This window comes from Salminus brasiliensis, chromosome 1 (genome assembly GCF_030463535.1).
Source record: "Salminus brasiliensis chromosome 1, fSalBra1.hap2, whole genome shotgun sequence".
In the NCBI taxonomy this organism is placed as follows: Eukaryota; Metazoa; Chordata; class Actinopteri; order Characiformes; family Bryconidae; genus Salminus; species Salminus brasiliensis.
In genome coordinates, this window is record NC_132878.1 from 24785739 (window position 1) to 24805387 (window position 19649).

A 19649-nucleotide genomic window follows, 5' to 3' on the forward strand; every position below is an offset into this window, starting at 1 on the left:
ACTTTATCTTTCCAGTGCAGTTTAATGTCCGCGTTCACCACACATCGGACACCTCAGTGGTCATTCATCCTCTTGACCAGTCAGACAGCAAGACTCAAAAGGCAGTGACCCGCCTCCCTCCACAGACACACAAGCCTAGAGGGCGGTGCTTTCAGGAGACCACGCCCAAGCAAGCTGTGAGTGTCAAACTTTTCACAACCACAGCTGGTCCAATGAGGACGCTAAGAACAAGTCCAAAGTTTTACAAACCAGTCTGTGTATGACAGATCAAGGAGTAATCTTCAAATATGATCGCTCTGCTCCATTAGATTTAGGAAAGTGGGTTTTTTTTGGCAATTCGTGTGTCAAACCAGAATGTTTTATCTGTTGTACTGAAAGTCTTCATACTATATACACATATGTGTGCCTTCTGTTTTTTACTTTGTGTTAGAACTTCCGGTGTAGATCCATAGAATACAACCACAGTGATGATAAACATGCGAGATGAGTAGTGTAATCTGCTCTGTGTGTCACACTAATTGAAAAAGAGAAGAATTTCACTTAACAGCTGTTCGAACCCAACACAAACAGATCAGAGCATTGTGGAGCACCATACCATAAAATGAACATCCAGCGCCTTTCACAAAGTAGAGGACCCGTGGTGGAAGGCACGTACGTCTGCTCTTAGCATTTTCTGGAAGGGAAACTAGCTTGTGAAGCTCCGGTGAAGCGGACATGTTGGGTGCCTGTGTGGCTGCCAGGTAAGACGTTAGCCTAAGAGCTAACCTGGGAACCCCACGAGTACCTGACACTTCCGCTTTACCAGAGCTTCATAAACCAAACCATGATGTTCTAGTGTTGGTTTCCTCTCCACAGTAATAGTAAGAGCAGGCTGGTGGACATTTGGGTGGATGGTTTAAATATAGATGCAGGTCTCCTTCTTTGGAAGTTATTTGGTGCGCCACAAAACTCAGATTTTTTTGTGATGTGGTGGAAAGCTAGTTAGCTAGCTCTACTCTAAACAACTCTAAATAACATTAAATAGCCTGTTGGAATGTTGGATTAGTATAGCTAGCTACTTCATGATCAGTGTCCACAGCAGGAGCCTACCCTAGACTCCTTTTACTTTGAGTACGCTATGACCATAAACCATTTCATACCAGAAATGACCAAAATGACCAGAAATTCTAACACAAAGATGGAAGAAACAAACTCTTACCCAAAAGGGTTCTACATCACACTGGAAAAAAGATCTTGTAACAGGGGCAGTGGTGGCTTAGCGGTTAGAGCTCTGAGCTTTTGATTACAGGGTTGTGGGTTCGATACCTGGACTGTTGGGTCCTTAAGCAAGGCCCTTCACCCTCTCTGCTCCCCAGGAGCTGGAGTTGGCTGCCCACTGCTCTGGGTTTGTGTGTGCTCACTGTCCCTAGTTCAGTTGTGTGTGTGTGTTCACTAACACAGATGGGTCAAATCCGGAGGACACATTTTGCTGTACATAGTACAGTAACAGATACCTTTTTACTTTGCCATAGTGGAACACTTTCGGGTGCTATATGGAACCTTCTACAACAGATTGTCCTTGTATGAATAACAACTGAACCAAGCAAAGGACAGTCTTAACATTTATAGTTCTGTGTAGAATTGTTGATGGAACTGTTTTGATTAAATATGATTCAGCTCTACGTTACTGTATATTAGAGTGACTGCTAACCTTGGGCCAGTGATTGCATTGAATAATAGGCTTATTTAAATAAGATATTATGTGAATTATCATTTACCACAACACAGTGAACACTAATAAAGCCTAAAATAAATTAAAACACTTGGGGGGAAAGAAATGTGTCACATTTCATATTTTATGTGTCATTCAGAGAATATATAGGAATTTTGTTTAAGATAATTCCATATTTCTGATTGATCACAGAAGACCTGCTCACTTATCTACACTACAGCCTGTGTCATTTAAACTGTATATGTCCTTTTTCCATTCTCTCTCTCTCTGCTGTAGTGTAGCAGTAATCCTCTCCCTGGACTGACCAATCAGGAGGACTGCTGTGGCAGTGTGGGAAATTCCTGGGGTCAAAACAAATGTTACAAATGCCCCAAACTCCCCTGTAAGTGTCACAGCTCATCAGAGTATATCAAAGTATATACTACAGTGTATTCTGTCATAGTTACTATTGCTAGGTTGGACAAGCTTTACAGACTTTCAGTGCAGGATTCACAGTGTTTTTTTTTAATACACACAGCATGGCCAGATGTTTGTGGACACTTGCTCGCCCACTGTTTCTTCAAAAAAGAAGGGTATTTAAAAACAAGGCAGTCCCCATTTTGCTGCAGTAACAGACTCTACTTTTCTTTGAGTAGATAGCAGAACATTGCCATGAGGATTTAATTCCATTCAGCCTCACAAGTTACTGGTGTGAAATGGTTAGTTCTGGCATTCCAGCCCATCTCAAAGATATTGGATGAAGCTCCATCATTTAAGAAAACAAATAAACTCGGTGGCTTTGTACCTCTCCAGCCAATGCTTGGCATTGGCCATGGTGACCTTAGGCTTGTGCAACCGCTCCAAAGTGTCTTGTTTTGTTGGCCAGTACAGAATTGAACACCTGTGTCAGCAAAGGGTTTGCTTTAAAGTAGCAGAATTTACCACTAAGAAGTGGTGTCCACAAACCTTTGGACGCGCAGATTATTCTATAAAAGTGCTGTATTTCGACAGAAAAGCTCAGGCACTTTCTCTTTTTCCTCTCTTTCTTTTTTTGTCATTAGTCTTATATAATCGTCCCGTCACAGTTTGGCCGGTAGGAGTGCGTCACTGCAGGCCAGCAGATTACATTTCAATACGAGCTCCAAGAAAAACCTTCTTTTCCCCATTTCTTGTTTTTTTCCCCACTGATATTCATTCTTTCTTTTCTCCGTCACTCTCTCTGCCAGCTTCCCTTCTTAAAGCTCCAGCACACAATAGCAGCTCTGTGGGACGAGCCAGGATATTTTAAAAAAAACAGTCCTGACCACCTCTGAGGCTCCCTCTGTGTGTGTGTGTGCTGCTTCATTCTTTTTTCCTACGACACACCCTCAGAGTCAGGAGGAGACAAAAGCAGCAGATGAGAAACTACTGGAAAAATATTCACTGCAGCCAAGTGTCTCTCTCTCTTTCACTCTTTCCCTCCCTGTCTGTATCTTTCTCTGTCGTTCGCTCTGTCTCTTCCTATCTGTCTCTTCCTATCAGTCTGCCTGTCTTTTTCTATCCGCTCTCTCTCTCTTGCACAAAGACTGTCTCCCTGCGCTCTACCTCTTTGTTTTTACCTATCTCTCACTCTATTCCTCTCTCTCTTAGCTTCTTTTCATGCTTTAATGATGCTTTCTTTCTACAGTTCTGAGTATATATTTGTGTGTGTGTGTGTGTGTGTGAGACAGAGATACACACTCAGCAGCATCTCTTTCCCAGACTCTCTCTTTGCTAAACTTTCCGCTTTGTTTATTGGCCAACTCTTCCCTGATTTTCCTGCAAGTTGATTGGCTGATTTCAGTGTGTTCATAAGTGCCAAAGGGAGGGGCAAAACGTTTAAGAGCGAGAGAGGAACTCTGTGTGTTTGTGTGTGTAAGATGAAGTGTGGAAAAATCTCAAATTTCCATGTTTCTCTCCAGAATTCCTGCCAATAATTCTCCTTCTTCAGCTCCTGTCTGTTCTTTTCTATTCTTTAATTCTGTTCAGAGTTGCAGAGTTGAGCATGTTAAGATCTTGAGATCTTTTTTTTTCACAATCTGTGTAGCAGTGCGGTGTTGTGTATTTTATTGTGTACATTTTAACTGTGTATATATTTTTGTTTATTGTTACATATTTTTGTACTCAGTAAAACCAGATCCATCATAAGAGAGAGAGAGAAAAAGAGAGAGAGAGAGACTACTTACAGTATCAGTCAGAGTGTTTTTAATAAAGTCTGAAGACGCTATTTTACTGATTTATGTTTTGGAGTACTCTCTCGCTCTCTCTCTCTCTCTCTCTCTATATATATATATACATATACAAAGAAAATGTTCCATTATTTAACATGTATTTTCTTACATTTATTTGCCAGTACAGTTTCTGTTCTTCTTCTGTTCTGTTCTTACATCATTGTTACTACTCCTGTCTAACAGTGTAACTAAGAGAAAGATGTGCTACCATATTAGTGTAATGTTATTACTATGAATTATTGAGTAAATACTATAACTGTGTAAGTACTAAACATCACTGAGTACCTATTAATAATTATGAAGTAAATATTAGGGATGTCCCGATCAGGTTATTTTCACCCTGATCCAATCGGATTCTCTTAATGCTAAGGGTCAGCCAATGTGAATTAAATCCGATCTTTGTGTTTGTATAATAATACATGTATACATGTATAATAAATGTTAAAATACAGCCATGCACTTTAAACAAGATGAGCCGCTGATTAAAACTGCAGTAAAATCACTTTATTTTTAGTAAGAGTTTCTATAATGAGACATTCTGGACTGATTGATTTAGTTTAGCAGAGACCTTTCTTAAAAGTTTTATAGTGTGTTTAATATTTTATGATCCAGTCTGACTCACCTCCCTGACCGCTTAGCTCCCAGCTGCTTTAAAACAATGCAGTCAAGTCACTCTGCGATATCTATTGTTGTCTGTCGACTACTGATGTGAAATAATTGGACTGTAGAATGGGAATGTGCTACGATGTGGCTTTCTATAGCATGTGTGTATAATCGATAGCCTCCTGGTTCTGGAGGCACTCTTCAGTGCTGGTTTAAAAATAAAGAAAGGCATGCAGTTCTCCCACTGGTTAAACAGAGAATTTCTGTGATAGCTTTACGTAGGTTCCAATATTATGCTGTTTTTATGTTCCATTGTACATGAAATAGTTCCACACTGCAGACTCTAACATCTATGTCTGTTCTAATGAACAGTGTGGTTAAAACAAAGACTCTGAACTGGATTGGGATTAAAATAGCAGATTTCCAATCTACTGGACATCCATCACGACATTCCTATTAAATACTAAACGTTATTCATTTACTACTGTGTAATATGAGTAAGTACTGTACGTGATTGTGTAAGTACTGTAAATCCTTCATATCATGTAAAACTATTGAAGTCGATCTGTAGCTCTGAGAGTGAGGAACTGAAGTGTGGGCTTACATACAGACCCTTAGACTGATTCAAGGTTGGGTTTGGGGATTTTTTAAACAACAAATTACTTTCATGCTCCATTATCCTCTCTCTCTCTCTCTTTCCCTCTCACTGACACACACACACACACACACACACATACCTAGATGCCGGAAAGCTGCAGACGATAATCGAGGAATTTGGCTCCACATGCCCTCAAGGTTACAAAAGACTAAACAGAACACATTGCCAAGGTAAAGTAAGTGCATGTGGGAGGGTGTGCATGTGTGAAGAGAGGGAGAAACAGAGGGAGAGGAAGAGTGTGTGTGTGTGTGTGTGTGTGTGTGTGTGTGTGTGTGTGTGTGTGTGTGTGTGTGTGTGTCCATATGTTCATGCTTGTGCTCTAATCTAAAGGAACTTTTCGAATAGGTCTGACTAAAGAGTTCATTCAACACAGAAAACTCAGTCCTTCGGTCACATGCACCCTTAAACAGGGGTTCTTTAGTATGGAACCACAGTAACTTGGAGAGTTGCACAATTAAGAGGTTCTCCTAATGGAGGTAACGATGCATATACTTCATTAAAAAACTTGAAAAATGGCTCTTTTTGTAGCAGTCTACTATTGTTTCCAAGACCTTTGTACTATCTAGAACCCTTTTTGCTGAGAGTAAAACTCTTAACTTTTAGCAAAATCCAAATCCAAATTTGATTGTGAATGAAAATATGAAAGAAACAAATAGATTAATGTTAATGCCGTGTAGATCTACCATGGAAAATGATTCTTGCTTATAAGGAGAACATCTTGTATATGAATCATTTTCTTCTTGTTGTGCATGATTCATTTCTTGTTCTATATAGTACCAAAATAGTCAATTCTTGACAGAATCATTTTCCGTACTATATACAAATATTTTTTGCCGTTATTATACATGAATATCATTGCTGTCACTTAATACCGTCCATCTGTTTTTCAGTTTTTAACATAATGTGAATCTGGCAGTTGGTCTTTACATTGTGTAAAAATGGATGAATGACCAATAGAAATGCTCAAAATGACGTAGGATACATTTTACAATGACATCTTTTAAAAGTTAAGAAGGTTTTTTGCTTCTTCTTTAAAGATGCAATTTAAGAGATACAAGGTTTTTGTGTGACAGTGAAGATATATTAAATGTGTGTAGGGGGGGTCTGTGGTTAGTACTGGAGAAAGATTGTGTAGGTAGTAGCTTATGATTATCAGAGTGGTTCAGCAGTGGCTGAATGACACTTTTACAGTGGGACAGTTTACCGTGGGAAATACTAGTTCCTAACAAACACTGGTTTTAGACTGTCAACAAACTCAACTCATTATCTGTTTATTTTCTTTCAAAATCTATCAAGTGCTAACTTGAATGGTTAACCAAAATGGCTACCATCATCTAGCTCAATGGAAAAGTACATTTTAGTGTTTATTGACTGGAGGAGGTCGCACTGTATTCTAAATCACACCAGTTTGTCTGTGCCAAACAAATAACTGTGTTCTGAGCAGGTTGAGAGATGATTTTGGGGCTTTATTACTGTTGATGAAATTGATGAGACTCTCTCTCTCTCTCTTTCTCTCTCCCTGCAGATATTAATGAGTGTATGATGCAGGGAGTGTGTCAGAATGGTGAATGTTTGAACACTCAAGGGAGCTTCCGCTGCACCTGCAAACCTGGATACGTCCTGGCAGACAGAACGCGCTGTATTGGTAAGACACTAGAGACAAGATTAGTGCTTACCAAACCGTTTCACTCATAATCTAGCATTCAGCACTACAGATTCACACTGATATCTGAATCATATCAGTATTGGCACATGATTTAAAAAAAAATGTTGACATCAGGCACATTGATAATGTGCTTATTGAACTCCAGAAGAGAATGTTTAGGTGATGCTGGACTACTAAACTAAAATAGCCGCCATTCATACACGTATGAAATTTCTTATCCTACAGTCAGAAATGGTGCATATCTCTGTAGTGTTGATTTTGTATAGATTTTTATGGCATTAACAGATATGAGATATGTATATAATACATAAATGATTTAGGATTATTAGCATTCCCATTATGGTGCATCGCTTCTAAGTATCTGCTTCAGGTGTACTGACAGCTTGACTACAGCATAAATGTAGAATGTTTGGAGGGTCCCCAAGGGGCTCGGTTGGAATACTGCACTAGCTATAGTGTAGCTAGAGATACACTACAGAATGTGATAGAGGATAGACTGACGTGTGTGTGTGTAGTGTCACAGGTGCAGGGCCCGTGTTACCGCATGCTGACGCAGACAGGGCGATGTGAGCTCGCCCTGCCCACCAACCTGTCCCGAGAGATCTGCTGCTGCACTGTGGGAAAAGCCTGGGGCAGGAACTGCGAAAGGTGTCCACAGGACGGCACTGGTCAGTGTGTATTGCCAAATAGTTCTAGAAACAACATCATTAACATTTTTATCATCTACTAGTATTTGGTGATAATGGGGATAAGTATTTTCACATTGTTAAACTTTCAAATCATAGCGTTCATTTCTCAGTCCATATATAAACTAGCCTGTTTCAGATTCATTGTTTCATCCTCTGGTAACTGGATGGATTTTTCAAAATTGTGTGAAGAATTCTTTCCTTGCATCTCATCTCAACCTCATGTCACTTAGCTGTGTCATCATTCTGTCTCTGAGGAACTGAGGTTTTTTTGTATCTGCTCTTTTCTATGGCTAGACTGTGGTTAGCTTTTGCCCTTATCTGTGGCTGGATTGAGCCCAACACTCAGCCTGCTTTGTGTTTCTGAAGTACCAGAGATACTTGTTTTACATTTTTATGGCCCAATAACATTGTAATTAAGATGGAATTTCCAGTGTTTAAAATAAGCTTTTTTTTTGCTCTGTCTAATAATGTAGTTTTACTGTAAATGTGATGCTGGCTGAGCTCTTGGGCCTTTATGATTAGGATGTATGTACACTCACTTAAATGCATGATAACTTGCATTGTGATTAACACATTTGGCTGGTACCAGTGTACACAGTTTGCGTTGTGTAGCACTGTTTTTTTGCCACCAAGGGTTACACTGGATTCATTCAGATATCTTTTTAATTATGTGTCATTATGTCTCTGTCTATCTTTCATTCTCTTTTATAGCCTCTTTTAATAAAATCTGTCCTGCGGGGAAGGGCATGTCTGTCATGCATTATCGCGGCACTCTGTCCATTCAACCCTTCCAGACCAGCATAGAGCAGAACCCTGTCCTTCCTAAATCTGAACAAGGTAAGACACACACAAGTGCAGACATTTTCACAGTCTGAGCAAGTTGTCCCTAAGATAGACACACTGCATTAACATGAATAAATAATAGACAGTAATATGTTCAACATAAAACTCTGCTTTGCAGAGTACTTATGTAAAGTACTTGCTGTAAAGTGTTTTTATTTCGGATTGATTCTGGGGTTATTTTGTTTTGCACCTACAGAGTTTAAATGCAACCCTAAACAGTCAAAAACATCCATCTTTCAGTCATAGATCTATGAGAGAACCTAGCTACTTTGGCATCCCATAAGTGAATTGGAATAGGTTGTTAAGTGGGTGACAGTTTAATACTTGAGAATTTCCCCACTTTGGGACTACTAAAGGATGATCTTATCTTACAGCTAAGTTAAATGTTAATTGAAATGTGTAGCTGCAGTTAGCATTACTAAATTACCTACCGAATTAGCCAACAGACTAGCATAATTTTAGCTGACTTTATGATAAACTTGATTTAAAAGGAACTGATGTGCTTGATAGCTATCGATATGGCTATCATGATAGTCAACATTAGCTTTAACTGGCTTGTTAGCAGTTTCACTTGTAGAACATTACATTACTTAACAATAGGAAATGTTTCTTATTCTTAATGGTTTCTGTGTTGGTTATTCTTAACAAACATTTCAAATTGGTTTCACACAGTCGGCCTAAAATGTATACATATATATATATATATATATATATATATATATATATATATATATATATATAGATATAGATATATATATAGATATATAGATAGATAGATATACTGTATGTATTATATTATTTTAAGGTTTTGATAATAAAACGTGTATTTTGTCTTTCAGAGCTCAGGCCACCGGTAAGCTTCAAACAACTGTCCTCTGACATGATAAACATAAACATAAAAAAAAAAAAAATCTCTCCATTTTTCTCTTGATTGCATTTCTGAAGCATCATTGAATTTCTCATCAACAGGAAGTGCCCATCCAGGTGACCACACCTATGCAGCTCTCTCCTATCAGCACGCACGGCCCACGGGTACCAGGTACGTTCTCTTTTCCTTTTTCTCTTTCCTTGCCTTTTTTACTCTTAGTACCACGTCTTTGCTTTTCATATTTTTCGTTTAGCTCGACCAGTCCGTCTCTCTTACCTTCTCCCTCTTTTTCTCTCTTTCTCTGGGTTAGTACTGGTTCCCAGGCCAACGACACATCCCATAATTCACGTGCCACCAGAGAGTGATTCACTGGAGGTGGCACAGACGCAGGTCTCGCGTAAGTTCTGTGTCAATCACAGATCACACCTCATGTAGACAATTGACAGTGATGTATTTATTTATTTATTGTGACACAGGATCGTTTTGGTGCTTTGCTTTGTGTCGGTATTGCAATGAAAATTCTGGTTTTACGTCAAGTCTAATTACATCACAAGAATGTTTACTGTTCACACTTTTAGTTCAGTTTTGTCAGTCATTGGGCTGATGCAAAGTCTGAAAATGTTCCCATTTGAATGAAGTAAATTCAGTTAATGACTCTATCCCACTTGTTGCTGCACAATTTATCAGCCACTCTGTATCCCATCTGTCAATAGAAAGGGACCACTGTAAGATTTCCAGTCACATTTGTGTATTCAGTGTATTTTTAAAAAGGCATTTTAAATCACAGCAGGATAAGCCAAATCGAGAATTTTGTGATTCTGCTGACCACGTACATGTTGTTTTGCACTGTCTATTTTTGCACTACCTTTTGCAGTAATAGGGGTGTGTGTGTATGTGTTTGCTGCAGAGATGGACGAGTGCAAACTGAACAGGAACATTTGTGGTCATGGAGAGTGTATAAACACACAGACTGGTTTCATGTGCCACTGTGATACAGGATATCATCCACACGTACAGAAAAAGAGCTGTATAGGTGAGTCAACACACACACATATACATACATGTATATGTATTGGCCATAATACATGTGAAATGCACATAAACAAGTAACACACAGTATGCAGACAGTAATATTTTTAATTGATGAGTGTGAAACATGCTGAACGTCTTCTCTATGGATAGAAATAAAGACATGACTGTAAGTGAGTGTTCTTCCCTCTCTCTGTGTAGATGTAGACGAGTGTGAGTGGGAGCCGTGCGGTCAGGGCAGAGGAACCTGTATCAACACGGTTGGCTCCTACCGCTGCAACTGTCTCTCTGGGTACAAACTGGTGGTGCAACATGGGAAACGCCGCTGTATAGGTGAGTTACATCTGTACGTAGTTTTACATTTTTTTTTAACCTGTGTAAGTATGTCAGTTACACTCAATTAATATTGCTAATAATTGAGTGTAACTACATTAATACCACTTTTATTTGCATTTTTCTTTATTTATTTGAGCGCAACAAATGCTTTTTGGAACCTATTGCTTCGTGAAACTACAGTATGTCATGCTAATGAGTGGTAAAAGCAGATATTTGCAACAACCTGCCTCATAGATATTACATAAAAACTTATATGGTGTCATTAATCCTAAGAGAAAAATGTGATTTGAATAGTTTGGTTCTACTCTGAGGGTAATACAGGCTTTGGAACAACTATGCAAATGTAAATCTCCATTCGAGTCCCCACATCTTTTACAAACAAGTCTAAAATAATTGGCCATCTTTTGTACTCTACTGGCTCCATAGTGGCGCATAGTGCTTGGGCCCCCATGATTGCCACTTGCAGTGTAATTGAACGCAATGAAAGCCTGTGTATGCTTTGGCTCTTTTGGCGTTTTGTTCAAACATATTATTTGTCTGAATTTCAGATATAAATGAATGTTCCAAACCAGACATCTGTGGTATCGTAGGACGCTGTGTGAACTTGCCTGGCACATATAAGTGCGAGTGTCCTAAAGGTTTCAGGAGCAAATCACGGAGACAGCCAATGTGTGAAGGTGGGAACACATGTTGTTGTGCTATACATTCAATTTACAGTAGATTATATTACATGACTTAGGGCCCAGCTTATTCCCTTCACCTATGTTCTAATCACCATTTACATTGCAAGCTCTTGACAGTCATCAGGTAGACACCTCCATTGATCTGTGTTTCACTCAATTAACCCCATGTCCCACCCCTTCCATGCTCACTTAACAGACTTATCATGTCCACTAACTTATATTACACTTACTCATATTCATAGAACCACATCAATCTTCCTGGTGACTATAGTGCTCGGTGCCACCAGTTCCATGTAGACTCTATGCACTACATTAACAACACTGCATCAACAGCATATGCAAAAATGTATTTCCCACCATGCTAAACCTGCACAATTGGTCACATACTGCCTTTCCCCACCCAGCCTGAGCCCTTCTTATCCACACCCACTGATTAGCACTACCACTTTTCACCCACTTTTGACAGTTGTGGCTGTCTTTTGCACACAGCTTCTTAATCCAAGTTCAACAAGCAAGAATGTGGCAGACTTCAGAGAATGCTTGTGTTGAAGGAATAGGTTTAGATCCAAACATGTTGTGTTATCTTGTAGATTGAACTGTGCTAACTGAACTATTCTGTTTCTCCAAAAGGAAGCTTTATAATGTGCTGTTCATAATCAGTCATAAATGCTATTTTTTAAATACACATTATACGCAGAAAATTGCATATACCACAGTCAATGGGATAGATTCAATGCCAAAACGTAGGTGGACCAATGAAACAATTATTTGCCACTGAATCAGCGTATGTCTGGAGGAGGAAGAATGAACCATACACTGAAAAGAACACCCTTCTTATAGTGAGTAATGCCGGTGGTTTGGTTATGTTCTGGGGCTGCTTTGCTTCCTCTGGCATTGGAAACCAGCAGCGTATGGAAGGGCAAGATGGATTCAATTATGAATCAGAAAATCCTGTGAGAAAACGTTGTGCCTTCTGTGAGGAAGCTGAAGCTTGGGCATCAGGGTTGGACCTTACAACAGAACAGAAATCCTCACAGAATTCCCAAGCATATCTCAAAGTCCACCAAGGCTTGGTTTCAGAAGAATCCCAGGAAGATTCTGGAGTGGCCGTCACAGTCGCCTGACTTGATCCCAAATAAAATCTTTGGTGGGATTTGAAGAAGGCGGTTGCAGCACACAAACCCAAAAATATTATATTGCCTATGAGGAATGCGCTCAAGATTGGTGTCTGGCTACTCATTACGTATGCAGCAAATTGTAACAACAAAACGATGCTCTACTAAGCACTAAAGACGCCTGTCATCAAGGGGTTATATAATTCTAAACTGTAGTAGTCATTAAAAGTAGCATTTTGTGTTGAATGTGGAGAAAGCACTCTCTTATATTGGTTGTGATGAGCTATTTAAATTGCTTGTTTGATTTTTTTTTTAAACATCCGAAAGTTTGTACATTTTCCTAAGAAACTAATTTGCAATGGGGGTTGAATTGTGAGTGCAACTGTATGTTAGTATCACAGTACTCCAGTATAATTGAAATAATATCACAGCACATCTATAATATACACTTAGCGGACTGTGTAGGTAAGTGATGCACTGACTTTACTTGATTCATGTGTATGACCCTGATATGAGTCTTAGGAACAGCGGTGTGACTGGGGATTGTACACACCTTATTAAAACCTGTCGACAATAATGCACGACCATCGGATATACAACCAGAAGCATACAATATTAATGATCATGTCCTAAATGCAGGGTGCATAGTGAAGTGTGACGCACAGCATCTCTAATGGCTAGGCTGCAGTGTTTGTGTTTCTGTGCTTGTTAAAACGGAATTAAGAGATTTGTCTTGTCAACTAGTGGTACACATTTTCCCAGTGCAATAGTAAATCATTTGCATCATTAACCAATTTACATTAATAATTCAAACTATCAGCCAATACCGATCTGATCGGAACTGATCTTTGTGTTTCTGTAAATAATACAGCACCACAATTCAGGTAAGCTGTGCCAATCCACCCTAGTAAACAGCAGTAAAATTGCCATTTTAGTACCAGATTCTAAAATCAGACTAACATAAAATCTGATCTACTTTGTTTGGAGCAACTTTTTGAACTGTTTTAAACTCTGCAGTGTTTAATATCATACAGTCCAGTCTAACTAATCTACCTGACCATTCAGCTCCCAGCTCCTTTACAACTCAAAAGATCACTTAGTGTGTGTGCATTTTCATTAGCCTCCTCCTCGGTTCTGAATGCACCGTTCAGAGCTGGGTTAGAACCAAAGAAAAGAGCGTGGTTCTCTCGTCGGTAGAACAGAGCATTTCCACCATAGCAGAATTCTAATAGGATCTACTGGATCTAATAGGATCTAATAGGATCTAATAGATCTAATAGGATCGAATAGGATAAAATATCTTTCATTGCAGAACTACAACAAACTGGGTGGTTTTTGGCAGCGCGGACAAAAAATCAAAACAAAAAAAGAAACTCTTTACCTGCTGCTCACTCATTTATAGTGAGGCTCTGTGCTAACTCTTAGCTAAAGTTTTCCACTTTCCTAAACTTTACATTCCACCTTAAATAATGCATCAGTTACGCTCTGCTGTTGAAATGGACTCTATGGAACTGCAGCACTATTTATGGTGGAATGCTAACTTAAGCTTTTGTTTTAGCTGCTAACTGGTTACATTACCACAATTATCAGTTGAAATGAAGTTAGTTTTCCTTACCGGAATAAGGCCCCTGATGAACTCTGTTTGGGGTAGCTTTCCAAAAAAATGAGAAGTTCATCTGCAGCATCCATGGATGATGTCTATAATTGGTATCTAAAGGATGCCAGATTGCACCCTGCTACAGCAAACCTAAAGATCGGAAGTGGATCAGAACCTTAAAAGCCAATACCCGATCCATTATAAATGTCTGGATCAGCTCTCGATCCCGAGTCACTGGATCAGGACATCCCTAGTTCACATATATGTCAGATTGTGACTTTAGGGATTCAGTTTTAGCATTTCTAATGCAGAGTTTCGTTCTCTCTTACTCCAGATATTGATGAGTGTTTGGACCGCCACTTATGTTCTGGCGCGTGTGAGAATACGATTGGATCATTTGAGTGTATTCCCTGTCAGTCTGGATACCTGGCGAAAGATGGAGCGTGTTATGGTGAGAACATTCACAGACACAAAAACTCCCAAATTACCCCACATGTATGTGGTATGAGATTGCATGTGAATGTTTGAATACATGCCAGCATTAATTTCCTGTCTAACACCCATACACACACACGCACAATTGCTGTTTGAAAAATAGTTGCGTATCTCCACAGTGTGAACTAAACAGGAAACGCTAAACATTATTATCCAGCTTTCTGTCATAAAATAGAGGCTTTAGATACAGGATGTAAGTGTGAGGTTCAAAAAGAGTATTATGAAAGAAAAACACAACAAAACACAGGTCAGGCAGAAAAGGACATATATACAGCAGGACAAATGCCAGAGTACAACTCAGGAACACCGGATATTTTTTAAAAGCAGCTATTTCCCTCATTTTGTTTTTAAAAATAATTTTGCTCACTGAGCAAGGTCCTTAACCCGGTTTGCTTCAGGGGTGCTGTAGCATGGCTGATCTGTGCTGTGACCTTGACTTTCTAAGCTAGGTGATGCAAAGGGAAGAATTTAATTGTACTTTACAAATGTATAATGATAATATGAGAATATATGAGAAAAAAAATTCTGAAAATCACATTGTCTGATTTTTAAAGAATTAATTTGCAAATAATGGTGGAAAATAAGTATTTGGTCACTTACAAACAAGCAAGATTTCTGGCTGTCACAGACCTGTAACAACTTCTTTAAGAGGCTTCTCTGTCCTCTACTCATTACCTGTATTAATGGCACATGTTTGAAACTCGTTAACAGTATAAAAGACACCTGCCCACAGCCTCAAACAGTCACACTCTAAACTCCACTATGGTGAAGACCAAAGAGCTGTCGAAAGACAGAATTGTACAAAATTGTAGACCTGCACCAGGCTGGGAAGACTGAATCTGCTAATCTCCCTCGATCAGGGGCGCCACGCAAGATCTCAGCCCGTGGGGTCAAAATAATCAAAAGAACGGTGAGCAAAAATCCCAGAACCACATGGGGGGACCTAGTGAATGACCTGCAGAAAGCTGGGACCAACGTTACAAAGGCTACCGTCAGTAACACACTACGCTGCCAGGCACTCTTGCAGTGCCAAACGTGTTCCCCTGCTTAAGCCAGTGCATATCCGGGCGCGTCTGAAGCTTGCTAGAGAGCATTTGGATGTTCCGGAAGAGTATTGGGAGAATGTCTTATGGTCAGATGAAACCAAAGTAGAACTGTTTGGTACAAACACAACTCGTTGTGTTTGGAGGAGAGTGAATGCTGAGTTGCATCCATAGAACACCATACCAACTGTGAAGCATGGGGGTGGCAACATCATGCTTTTGGGCTGTTTCTCTGCAAAGGGACTAGGACGACTGGTTCGTGTACATGAAAGAATGAATGGGGTCATGTATTGTGAGATTTTGAGTGCAAACCGCCTTCCATCAGCAAGGGCATTGAAGATGAAACGTGGCTGGGTCTTTCAACATGACAATGATCCCAAACACACTGCCAGGGCAACAAAGGAGTGGCTTTGTAAGAAGCATTTCAAGGTCCTGGAGTGGCCTAGCCAGTCTCCAGATCTCAACCCCATAGAAAACCTTTGGAGGGAGTTGAAAGTCTGTGTTGCCCGCCGACAGCCCCAAAACATCACTGCTCTAGAGGAGATCTGCATGGAGGAATGTGATTTTCTGATTTTTTTTGTTTTCTCATTTTGTCTCTTATAGTTGAGGTTTACCTATGATATCAATTACTGGCCTTTCTCATCTTTTTAAGTGGGAGAATTTGCACAATTGGTGACTGACTAAATACTTTTTTCCCCACTGTATATATATGGCTGCTGACCAATGAAAACCATGTATCTCCATTTTTGTCTGTTTTTTGTTTCTGCCATCGTTAGAACCATTAGCTGCTCTGTACACTGTGTGAATAATTCTGCATGAATGAACAAATAGAAATGCTCTAAATTACTTGGTATAAACTTATATTTTACATTGACACTTCCATTCAAAATTAGGAGCATTTTTGCCTTCTCCTGTAAAGTCATAATTTTGGAGATACATGTTTTTTATTGGACAGTGACGGTATACTACATATACTAAACCTTTTATTCAGACTACACTGCCTACAGACTACACCTCCTCTGGCTTTAACACAATTGATTAATACTTAAGTTTACACACAGCAAGCCTCTTATCAAATAGTATTCCCTAGTGAATAATAAGTTGTACAGATGTTTGACTGGACGTGTGTGCGCCTAAGCTTTAGACTTTTGTCCACAGTGTTAGTCTGCAGTCAGAGAAAGAACTTTTAATAACACTTTAATCAAAATGCATATGGATGGATGAGCAAGACCTTAAGATGAAACATAACACACAAGGGACTTCAGAATCAGACACACTAGAGATTATAATTATTAATGGTACTCATTTTCAGCAGTAAACTCCCTCAATCCATAATTATAGTATTAATGCTAGTAATGTATGTGTGTGTGTGTGTGTGTGTGTGTGTGTGTGTGTGTGTGTGTGTGTGTGTTCTAGTGGTTATAAAGTAGGCTGTCAGATAATTGAAGCTGGTGGTAACAATGACGTTCAGCTGGGGAATACAGTAATAACATAACGCTCAAATTTACAACACACACTGACATAAGCACTGACAGGACGCTAACACTGCTGTTTAGGCAACAACAACAGCACACTCTTTAAAAAGAGGTGCTACAAAGGGTTCTTTGCGCAATGCCGTAGAAGAACCACTTTTTTGTTTCATATAGAACCATTTTGTAAAAAAGATCATTTAAAGACTAAAGAACCTTTCAGTTGTTAAACTGACTGACTTCTTTAAACCTTTAAAAAAGTGTCACACATAATTCTTATAAATTGTCACACACAAAAAGCTTCTGTTTGGAACAAAAAATTATTTTTTCTATGGTATAACTTAAACCTTTTGTAGCACAGAACTGTCACTGACCTCACTAAACAATAGGCCTTAACATCCTTCCTTAAAATTCCTAAATTTGTTGTTAAGAAAAGTACTTACATTAAGTCTGCATCAGATTCATGACGTGTTTTTAAACCACAGAATTGTTTACAACTGTAATAATGAGGGAACCAACTGACCTTGTGAATTAAACAAATTCCAAATAGGAAAACACTGGTGATGTCATGGCGTGCTAGGCTAGACCAAGATGGGACAAACACTCGCAGAGATGGTCTCAAAGCAAGCAGATTTATTGACAAAAACCAAGGATAAAGTACAGGGCAAAACAAGGCAAACAAAGCAGCAACTAAGGGGTACAAACACAAACACAACACAAACGTGGCAAACAAGAGGGCGAACCAAAAACTAACCTGAGACTGGGGGTTGAGCTGGCGAGAGTGGCTAGCGCTAGCGAGAAACCAAAGGGGGAACAGAACGAAATCCTACAAGCAGAGCCTGGGCTAAACAGGGGTTAACATAAACTGCGTTTAAACGGCGCTACACTGACTAAGGGGGGGGCTGGGGGACCACCCTCTGAGCAACAACGGCTAGGCCGACCAAACCGGTAGAAGGCGCGATAACGAGGGCCTGACAGGTGAATGACAGAATCTTTGTGAAAAGTCAGTTTTAAGAAGAATTTCTTCATAAGAATGGCTGGTGAATAAGATCTGATGATGATAATAATAATGATATTAAGCATTAGCATATCATAATTGTCATATCGTAATGTGTTCAAAGTATATTTCTGCAGTTCAAAATATTTATAGTAAGTATTAGTATGTATTAATATTAGTAATAGTTTTCTTATATATTCATGGTTTTCTTAAATATTTTATCATATTCGTATATATTTTATACATATATATATATATATATATATATATATATATATATATATAACCTCCTAAATGTTACAGGGAGTCATACCCCCACATAAACTCTCAGACACACATAAAGAACAGCTCCTCTCTTTTTGTCCTTCTCTTTTCATTTCACAGATGTGGATGAGTGTCAGAATAGGGAAGTGTGTTTGAACGGCCACTGTGACAACCAGCAGGGGAGCTACCGCTGTCTGTGTTATGAGGGCTTCCTGCCTGATGCCGAAAGCAAAAAGTGCATAGGTCAGAGGAAGATGCTGATGACATCACACCGTGTTTCCACACAAACCAGCCAAACTGTGCTTGATACACTCTTGTTAACAACACCTATGACATTGATTATTCTTCACAGTGACATTATAAATGTGACACTGCTGCGACAGTTACAGACGGTATGAGCTAACAGTGTGCGTGTGTGTCTTGTTTCCTCAGATATTGACGAGTGCCAGGACAACCGCCTGTGTGCTAATGGCCACTGCCAAAACACAGTCGGCTCGTTCAAATGTCAGTGTTACCCAGGATACCAGCCCACCCAAGAGGGCAGCCACTGTGAGGGTGAGTACAGTTAACATAGTAAGAATTGGAACAGGATAGAATGGTTTGGGAAAGACAAGATTGTGCTTGACTGGAATGATTTGGAAGTTGTTGAAATCATATAGGATGGTTTGGGATGGACCGGGATGGATGAAGTAGAGTAGAATAGAATGACTTCTACTTAAGTGGAAAGAAATTCTGTGGAATTTCATGGAATGTTGCTTTGGTGTGGGATTGGATTAGATGGGATAAGATGGGATAAGTAGGGATTCCATGCAATTTAATCCCTCGAAACGGACTGGAATGAGCTCTGAACCTGGAATGCATTTACTGCATTCCCAGTGCAGAATGGGATGGAAAGAAACTGATGGAGATATAGAGCACAATGAGGTGGTATAAATGGAAGTGGACTGGGCTGTTGTTGTCATGTTTGAATTAAATATTTTAATTACGTTTGCAAAGACATGCAATGTGAATTGTCCCGCATGTCAACTGTGCTGTGCTATTGACAGTATTGACGTCTTCTGTTCACAAACATCATAAGTCTGGTGAAGAATATGTGGAATGCTGGGCCGTGAAATCAAGGTGAAGTAATTCATATGCACTGAAATTACTCCTGCTGTCCTCTACTCTTCAGATATAAACGAGTGTGAGCGTGCATCAAACTGCCAGAGGGGGCGCTGCATCAACACCATGGGCTCTTACCGCTGTGAGTGCCAGAAAGGATACATGCTGGTTAGCGGACGCAGATGTCAAGGTGCTTAGACGTGCACACACACACACATGTTCACATTCACACATGAAATGTATGATGACAACAG

The 19649-nt window shown here is 39.5% G+C and overlaps 1 protein-coding gene across 4 annotated transcripts in view; it reads left to right on the forward strand.

Moving 5' to 3' along the window:
* The window catches only part of ltbp3 (latent transforming growth factor beta binding protein 3), a 68770-nt gene that overhangs the window by 32011 nt on the left and 17110 nt on the right, over window positions 1–19649 (forward strand). For 3 of the 4 annotated variants that reach the window (XM_072675322.1, XM_072675330.1, XM_072675348.1), the window contains exons 4-19: window positions 16–176; window positions 1988–2093; window positions 5284–5370; window positions 6726–6845; window positions 7382–7534; window positions 8267–8392; window positions 9238–9251; window positions 9368–9437; window positions 9577–9663; window positions 10174–10299; window positions 10497–10628; window positions 11180–11308; window positions 14361–14477; window positions 18415–18537; window positions 18727–18849; window positions 19466–19585. In XM_072675322.1, the coding sequence (XP_072531423.1) occupies window positions 16–176; window positions 1988–2093; window positions 5284–5370; window positions 6726–6845; window positions 7382–7534; window positions 8267–8392; window positions 9238–9251; window positions 9368–9437; window positions 9577–9663; window positions 10174–10299; window positions 10497–10628; window positions 11180–11308; window positions 14361–14477; window positions 18415–18537; window positions 18727–18849; window positions 19466–19585 (1794 nt within the window). The remainder of the gene's footprint in view (window positions 1–15; window positions 177–1987; window positions 2094–5283; window positions 5371–6725; window positions 6846–7381; window positions 7535–8266; window positions 8393–9237; window positions 9252–9367; window positions 9438–9576; window positions 9664–10173; window positions 10300–10496; window positions 10629–11179; window positions 11309–14360; window positions 14478–18414; window positions 18538–18726; window positions 18850–19465; window positions 19586–19649) is intronic. The other variant, XM_072675339.1, reaches the window with a different exon arrangement.